The 8,689-nt window shown below is 42.5% G+C and overlaps 1 protein-coding gene across 1 annotated transcript; it reads right to left on the bottom strand.

Moving 5' to 3' along the window:
• Positions 1-427: 427 nt before the first annotated feature.
• On the bottom strand, positions 428-7,468 carry LOC124039238 (proline-rich protein 35-like). Its single transcript, XM_046355148.1, has 4 exons — positions 7,406-7,468; positions 6,421-6,494; positions 1,975-3,476; positions 428-1,827 (listed from the first exon to the last, which is right to left on the bottom strand). Exons 3-4 carry the CDS (start codon positions 3,288-3,290, stop codon positions 963-965), a joined length of 2,181 nt encoding a protein of 726 aa, XP_046211104.1. The 5' UTR covers positions 3,291-3,476; positions 6,421-6,494; positions 7,406-7,468; the 3' UTR covers positions 428-962.
• Positions 7,469-8,689: the final 1,221 nt, after the last annotated feature.

Below are 8,689 nucleotides of genomic sequence, written 5' to 3'. Positions count from 1 at the left end.
GACAGGCACCAAATTTAACACACCTACTCCCCATTCACACCTGAGACCTTGTAACACTAACGAGTCACATTTACATTTACATTTAAGTCATTTAGCAGACGCTCTTATCCAGAGCGACTTACAAATTGGTGCATTCACCTTATGACATCCAGTGGGACAGTCACTTAACAATAGTGCATCTAAAACTTAGGGGGGGTGGGGTGAGAGACACCGGGGAGGGAAAATGGCTAATTGGGCCCAATTTGGACATTTTCACTTAGGGGTGTACTCACTTTTGTACACCCCTTGCAAAATAAATGTGCATTTTTCACTGTGTAATGCCACAATACATTCACTTATTCACTCAAAATGCCCTATACAAAGAGTAGAATAGCAAAAGTCTACAACACCTAATACACAATCTCTTTCTTTATTCAAATAAATGGAAGTGCATTTGTTACAGATGTGTACTGTGGACATGTACTTAATCAGACACACAAGACAATCCAACAAAACATCATTCATATAAAACATTTACTTCTTAATTATTTTTAACTACATCAATCAAATTCATTACAATATGTACAAATCAGTTCAAATGATTGTCTCTCAACTTGGGACAGAATTGTAAGAGGATTCATACCTTAGATCATAAAACATATTTTCATTTACATGTGTTCAGTGTCGCTTTATAAGTGCAAATTTATTTTTTGTCCTACAACAACATTTCAAGCATCACTACTGCCCATTTGAATTGTTTTCCCAAATAATCCTGTATCAACAATTCCCCCACTTAATTCCCCCACTTTTATTTAAGGTGCTAAGCTTTGTTATCTTTTGAGGGAGATGGCGGTGGTGTTTTGAGAGGATATTAGTGGTGAGAGTTCTTGCCTGGACAGTGAGAGTCATAGGGAGTGCATGTTGACTTCAGGATGGCTTTCAGGAGCAATGCAAGCTGGGAAATTGAGCTTCTCAGGAGAGGTTTAGGAGTCTGTTGCTGTCAGGGGGCTTGGCGGACATTGTGGCACCCCTAGTAGCTGAATGGACAGGGGCTTCTTTGAGTTTTTGTTGGAGGAGGGGGGGAAGTCAGTGAAGACCGCGAGGGGCCGTCCATCAGTGCAAAGTAGCACGCTGGAGTCAGCCTCACACTTGGTGGTCCTGCCTGGCCAGAGACCCTCCGCCTGGCTTGGCCTCAACCCCAACCCCCCTGGTGACAGGACCTCCGACTTCACCACCTGCACCCCAGCCTGACTCATCTTGATCAGCACGTCCAGTGATTGCTTTCGACGCTCTAACGAAGCCTTCATCGCTTCCTTCCTCATCTCATTCTCATCTTCCTCCTCCTCCGCTTCCTCCTCCTCTGCCTCCTCATCATCTTCCTCAGTCTCCGTGGAGATGTCGTCTTTAAGTGAGGCTCCCATGAGGCCCTGGTAACTGGCCGCGACCACCTCAGTCACCACGGGTTGTTCCTTCTTGATGGAGAGATCCAGGGGTCCCTCCGTCTGACGGGCTGTCCTCTCCAGTGCATGGTGAATGTGGGAGAGCTCGCTGCGGATCTTGTTCAGGTGTTCCCATAGGTGTCCCTGAGCGATGAGGTCCTCTTTCTCCAGGTGGGAGATCTTGCATTCGGCATCCTGGTACTCCTGTAGAGCGTTGGAAAGGTTGCTGAGGAGGGCAGCAGCTGATTCTGATTTTGAGGATGCCTCCCCCGTCCCTTGACCGATGGTAGAGTCCTGGCTGCTGATTCTTCTACAATTCGGAGGAGAGGGCGACTCACTGACTCGGCTCACGGGGTTATTTGTATAGCACTGCTCCGCTGGCCGGGACTGAGACTGAGCATTTGTAAAACTATGGAGAGACCACAGAAGAGGAGAAAATGTATTATAGGAATCAGAGATTTCAGAGAGGAAAATACGAAGTCAATTACGAATAATATGAAAAATATATAGTGAAACAGTAATAACCAAAATTATATTTATAAAAGTAAGATCTTACCTGCTGTGGAGGAAGAGCTTTTCTGTTGCCATGGAGAAGGGTATGGTGTTCTGAATGTTCTTGAGTAGATCCAGGGTGAACCCGAGGGCTGGCCTCTTCTCTGCAGGGGACTCGTCGGTCCCCAAGACGGCTCCTGTTCTCTTGAGGCCCCATCCTGGTTTCCCCTCCTTGGCTGCAGCCTGGAGCTTGTCCCCTGTCCTGTAGGAAGGGTCTGGTGATGCTATAGGGGATGAGGTGGTGGTGGTACCTGGCCTCAGAGCAGGCACCTTCCACAAGTTGACTTTGGGCTGGTAACTGGGGTTGGGCTCCAGGCCATTCGCAGAGGTTTTGAGAACCTTATTGACGTCGCTCTTAGTGGAGGCTGCTCCAAAGGCATGCTCGCACAGGAATGGGTAGTAGAAGCTGGACGGCAGGAGGGTCCGGTTGATGGGGTGGTGCACACCGGATGCCGGGTGCAAGAGCTGAGCGGCTGATGCCAGGAAGGGGAGCTGGGCTAGCTGCGCTTGAGTCGGTACGGTTATATTGGTGTCAGCAGTGGGGATTGCATTCATTGAATTCATATAGGAGAAGAGGCTGGGACTCAGGGGGTATCCCAACCCAAGGATAGACCGGTTGAGTTCTGTGGGGTCCTGGTAGTCCACCAGGCCGGGTGGAGGCGGGTAGCAGGGGATGGAGTCGCTCACTCTGGGCTGGGTGCCCTCGGCCATGGTGTGGCTGGTGGCAAGCAGGCGCCACTGCTCCGACAGCAGGTCAGGCGCAGTCAGGAACGTCTTGGACAGCTTGTAGTGCTTTAGCTGGTTCTCCACCGAGCGTGCTCTCAAGAGCTGGTCCTCCAGGGAGAACACATCAGTCATCAGCAGCTCCGGCTCGGGACGCTTACTGGTTCTCTTGGCTGTGCCTTCTGAGTCCCTGTTGGAGCTCTCTCTGGTCATCTCAGTGATTTCAGCCTCTTGTCCGCTCTCCTCCTCCTCCTCTCCTCCCGGGCTCTCCCCTTCCTCCTCCATGTCTTGTTGCTGCCGGGGCCTCTCCTCACTCCCAGCTGTGGTCCGGAGAGAGTGGGCTTGCTGGATGGGCCGGAGCTGGTCCAGGTGCAGAAGGTTGCCCTTCTTGTATGGCCAGTCGGACTCGATTAACAGAGACAGGGAGTTCTTACAGAGGCTGTACTTCATGTGGTTGTACAGATGGGACTTCTCCATGCAGGTGAAGGGGCACTGGAAGCACTTATAGTTGTAAGGTTTGCCCCATGGCCGTGGGATGTAGTGGGGCTTCTTGGGCTTGCGTTCCTTGTGCTTGCACGTGTGGTCCTCCTTGGACATGATGGGGAATTATTCTGTCCTCACAATGCAGGTTATTCTGAGGAGAAGGTGTGTAAAAGTCTTGGAGAGATGAGGCTGTAGGGATGCAGGTTCTCGTTCTTTCTCGGGCTAGATGTAGTACACGTCTTTAGCCTTTATATACATGACTTTAAAGATTCTTTAACCTGGGATCCAGGTGGGTAGGAGCTGTGGAATACAAGATACATATATTGTTATATTATAACATAAAAATGAAATGTTCAGGGATGAGTATTAACATAAATTAAAGAATCGTGTCATACAGTCAATCGAAAGTCAATCGAAAGAAATATTGTGGCCAATTATTATAATTTTTTTGTCATATTTTTGTTGGGGGTTGGTTTTTCTCCTGAGTGGCGCTGCAGTCTAAGGCACTGCATCTCAATGCTAGAGGTGTCACTACAGACCCTGGTTCGATCCCGGGCTGTATCACAACCGGCCGTGATCGGGAGTCCCATAGGGTGGCGCACAATTGGCCCAGCGTTGTCCGGGTCAGGGGAGGGTTTGGCCGGGGTAGGCCGTCATTGTAAATAACTTACTTGGCTAGTTAAATAAAAATAAAAAGTAAATCAATTATAGGTGCAATATACAAATGAATATAATTTCATATTCAGTTAATATCATATTTACCTGTGAACTGCCTAATGCAAAGTATTGATGATTTTGATCACATGTTCTCTATCTGACCCAGAAACCATGTTTTGTGTATACATGAATACAAGATAAATAAATGTAATTATCTACAGTTAACTACTGTCTAATTATCTGCATTGGGGGGCTATGTATCAGCATGCTCATATGTGTGTCTATGAGAGTGCATCATGTGTTGTCTGCCTGAGCTGCTGAGCTGAGTTGCCACTAACCCAACTGCAGGGAGGCCCCCACTGCTCTGTTCTCACTGTACCTGCCACTAATCATTATTTCCAGTGCAGCACCAGGCGCTAGCAAGTCCCAGTGCTGGGGGCAAACAGGCTGCCCCGGGGGGGCTCTGCACCTGTGCAGGGGGCTCCACTCACGGCCCTGTCCTGGCTACATGGGCTCTGGGCCGGGTCCATGGAGGCCGGCTACCGTGCAGCATGGCCAGGGTGATGGTTTAATTAAGAGGGCGGGTGTTGGGGGAGTTGGAGCATGGGCCCTGGTTCTTAATGAGAGCCTGGCGTCACGCCAATAGGGCATTGTTAGTGTCAGGGCTGGGATTTGGGTCAGGGCACATCACACCAAGTTCAACTGCTCTCCTCTCACCCACTTCTGTCATTTCTCCCTACTTTGGTGCTTTTGGAGTTGGGGTGGTGTTCTCGAAGTTGAATATACTCTTTCATCCATTTCACAGGACAGATAAGAGGGGAGATTTATTACAGCTGGAATTTCCTGTAAAATTACATGGTAACAATTGTGGCATTTTGAGACTAAAACATTGGTACTATATGATACTCGTGCTACTTTGTTTTTTGAATCCCAAAGACAGATAAGAGGGGAGATTTATTACAGCTGTGAGGTGGTTAGGTCATTAGGTCATTAAATATTTTTCTATGTTTTTAAAATAAATATCAGGTAAATAGATCAAGTGTTCCTTGTGTCAATATGTGAACTATTTCTAACGTAATTTTTGTCATGTATTCTGATTATCAGGGATATGTTTATTAATAAGCCTGTGCACTAAATATGGCAACGTTACAATATTTTCAGAGACTTCTTAAGTTAGATGTTTTCTTCAGTGAAATCATACATATTTGCCACTCGTAAAAATAAAATAAAAACATTGGAAAATGTCATCAAGAAGTGACTGACTTCCCTATTAACTCTCTCTCTGTATTTCAGAATTTTGGTTGGATATTTATATTTATATTTAAGCAAGTTGACCTCCTGTCCGTCTATAATTATGGTAGTTCACAATTCCCAAAGGTAAACAAAATAATTGGACAATGCAGATTAAATGTCAAATACATTTTAACATAAAAGATTACAAGTTTTACACACTTGACCTACTCTGTTAACTGACTGATTTAAACAGCATAATTGCATGCAGCGTTGTCTCACCATCCTTTTTATAGATAATTCAATTCATTGGGTCTTGTATTTATCTACAGTTAACTACTGTCTTATCTCAACAGAGCACCATTTTCTTCCATATTTCGAAATAATAATCACTTTAGTTTAATTAGCCTTTTAAATAACTCACTCAAACCAATTTAAACACTCCCCAAAAATGTATAGTGTCTTTTTGGGGGGAAGAAAGAAACGTTGTAATTGTTTTCCACTGTTAGTCAAGCTGCCCTGTGGGTAGAGCGAGTGAACAAGCGAAAGAGCATCACTCTTCAGATTAAAAGACCCTGCTGTGAGGCTTTTTTTTCTGGGGTCGTTCAGGAATGAAAGCCTGTGTGATGTTTAGGGGTCCGGGCTGAGGTAAGTCTTGTTTCAGAATACGATCAACTTTTATTAAACCACCACGCCGTACATCACACCTTGTGAGGACAGATAGACATAAATTGAACTCGACTTCACTGCAGTACAAGAGGGATAACAAAACTCACTCTAACACAGGGTGGCAGGCCTTTTTGCAGAATCCTGCTCGTCTACCCCTGAGGCTCTGACCTGGCCTCTGAGCTCATAATAGAGCCTAACAGCTGCTATTAGGAGGCAATCAATAAAAATCATTTTTACTTTAGATTTTTTCACTGCTGGACACTGTTAGTGGCCACCAAACCGTCGACCCCCTCCTCCCCTCCTGTCCCGTATCCTTGTTTTAAGCTTTTATGGGTTCCTGGTCAGACAAGCCTATAATCGCTTCAGCTTCAACATATATTGTTTCAATTAAGTTAGCTCACATCACTAAAAGCATTGACAAGTTGCGTGCAATAACCAACAAAAACCGATAACATTGGATGGGTTGGGGGAAGGGGTGCAAACGTGTCAAATGGCACCAATATGAGATGTTGATCTACTCACAGACAGGAAATAATGACATTTTATAGAGTGCAGAATCATCCTTTCTATCTACTCTCTTTATGTTATAGTTATATATTGACTAATACAGAGAGGGTAACTGTTATACATTTGCATTCTATTTTAAATTCAGCCTAATTTTCTAAATTCATAAGGGATGTGACTTTACCTAAGATGGTGGCTTGCAGTGAAGACTGAGTGATGATCCAATGTCTTCTGTCAACTTCCACTAAGGAGAAGGTCCTGAAAAAGAGAATGGGAGAAGAATTCAACATGAATTTGAGTTGTTAATCTAGATGTAGTTATTATCATGCAAGTTACTTGATAATACTTTGATACTGTGTAGGGGCCTCATAAAAATGGTCAATATTAAACTACACATTAGCATACATTACATAGAATGTACATACATCTGAATGTTTGACATTGACATTGTGGGGGATTGTTTGTTACATTTCTTGAATTAATATGCAGTGATATTTAATACATCCGTGAAGTTAACCATAAAAACATTCCTCTCCGTTTTTTTGAGTCAAAAAGGAATTCACATTAATGATATTGTGGATGTTATTGTGAAAGAGTCAATATCCAAATAACACATGATTTATTTCTACACTTCTCAAAAATATCTGGGCTTCAGTCCTAAATTAGACTTTGATAGATATCTATAACATTGTGATAACTTGGGTTTAGAATAAGGAGTTTTTTTTATCCTATAAACAATTAAGCCTAAAATACAACTTTAGTCTATGTATGAAAATCACAAAAATCTATACAAAGTAACACTTCTAGTAATTCCCTTCTGTGAGATAAAAATGTTTTGAAATAATCTAATGAAATCATTTTGAGAGACATTTTCAGAACAATCTTCCAAAATGAGTAGGCTGTTTAAATTATATAAGATAATATAGTTGTAAAATTTTATAAATATTTTAAATTTTCACACAAATACCATGAATGTCAAATAACAGAACACTTTGCACTGTTTTCCCCATGGACAACGGTGTCTGTGGACCAATTATGACAATAGCCTACAAACATTGACACAACACAACTACAAAGCCCAATAATCATAGCCTTCTAAATAAAACCCACTCATACTAATTATACAACATATGGTATCTGAAATTAGGGAATATATCTGGTATTCCTACCTGGTGTCCGTGGTGTGTCTGTATGTCAATTCTCTGCGTATAGCGGTACAAGCAGACAGCGCATATCCAGCTCAAATGGGAGCGCGAAAGCGAGTGTGTAGAAGATATTGACTAGGAGCATTGCCTTGGGGCACTATAATACTGCAGCTCTGTCCTCGGTATTGTCGCACATGGTGTCTACCTTGCAGCAAGGATACAGAAGCACATTTAACAGTATCGGCAAAGGTTGGTTCAACGTTAATTCCATGCAGACTTTAGGTAGGCTATGTACAATTAGAATATTTTATTTGACAATTTCTTGTTTGGTTTTCAAATTAGGTCTGATAGGCCTTAACGCTCAACTTCAACACTTGTTTGACCGACCTATTTCAAGAGTATTTTCATTTTTCACACAACAAAGCCTAGGCATCAATGTCAAAACTTACCTTGCTACCTAACAGTCGAATAATTCCTGATTATTGAATAAACAAATCATTAAAATAGCATACATCAAAACATAAATAAGATTTTGTCCAGAATTTATAGTTAAAACAAGTGTTTGTTTGTATTTGTTCATACACTCTCCTAATTGATTTCAAAACAACCTGGTATCAAATGGATGTTTAATGCTTAATAAGATTCAATTATGCCTTGGCAGGTTAAAAAAAATGTTGCAACTGCTTGCACTTGTGTGGAATAGGATTGGCCTATTGTTTCAAGAAGTTAAGCATGGACATCTTTGAAAGAAAAATGAACATTAAAGGCCCAGTGCAGCCTAAAACATGAATTATATATATTTCCTGTGATTAACTTGATTAAACATGTTTTATATACATTTAATATATATATATATCCTGTGTTTTATATATATTTCCACATTATGAGATTGGAATAATACTGTGAAATTGTGAAAATTATGATAATGCCCTCTGAAAAGACCACCTGACATTTCAGCCTGTTTTGGTGGGATGGAGTTTTGGCCTGCCTGATGACATCAGCCGGCTGTTAATTAGTTAATAGACCAATCAGATGGAGTGCTCCAAACCTCTCTGCCAATAACAGTTCGTTTTCAGTTTCCCCTCCACACTCAGTCCGCTCCCAGACAGTTCTAGCTAAATTCTTGCTTGAGAAATTGCTCTTGATAAGAAGTTTGTTTTCATTTAAAAACAGTCCAAAAGAAACTCACAGCAATGTACTTAATTGTTACCCAGAAATGACTTGATATTGAGAAAAAATAAAAAAAGTTGCATTGGACCTTTAACTGTATTGGATGGAAGTTATTTTGAAAAGTGGAGACAAATTGTA

The sequence above is a fragment of the Oncorhynchus gorbuscha genome, linkage group LG07, assembly GCF_021184085.1.
Source record: "Oncorhynchus gorbuscha isolate QuinsamMale2020 ecotype Even-year linkage group LG07, OgorEven_v1.0, whole genome shotgun sequence".
In the NCBI taxonomy this organism is placed as follows: Eukaryota; Metazoa; Chordata; class Actinopteri; order Salmoniformes; family Salmonidae; genus Oncorhynchus; species Oncorhynchus gorbuscha.
Note: the sequence above shows the minus strand (reverse complement) of the source record. Positions and strands in the feature narration are given on the sequence as shown.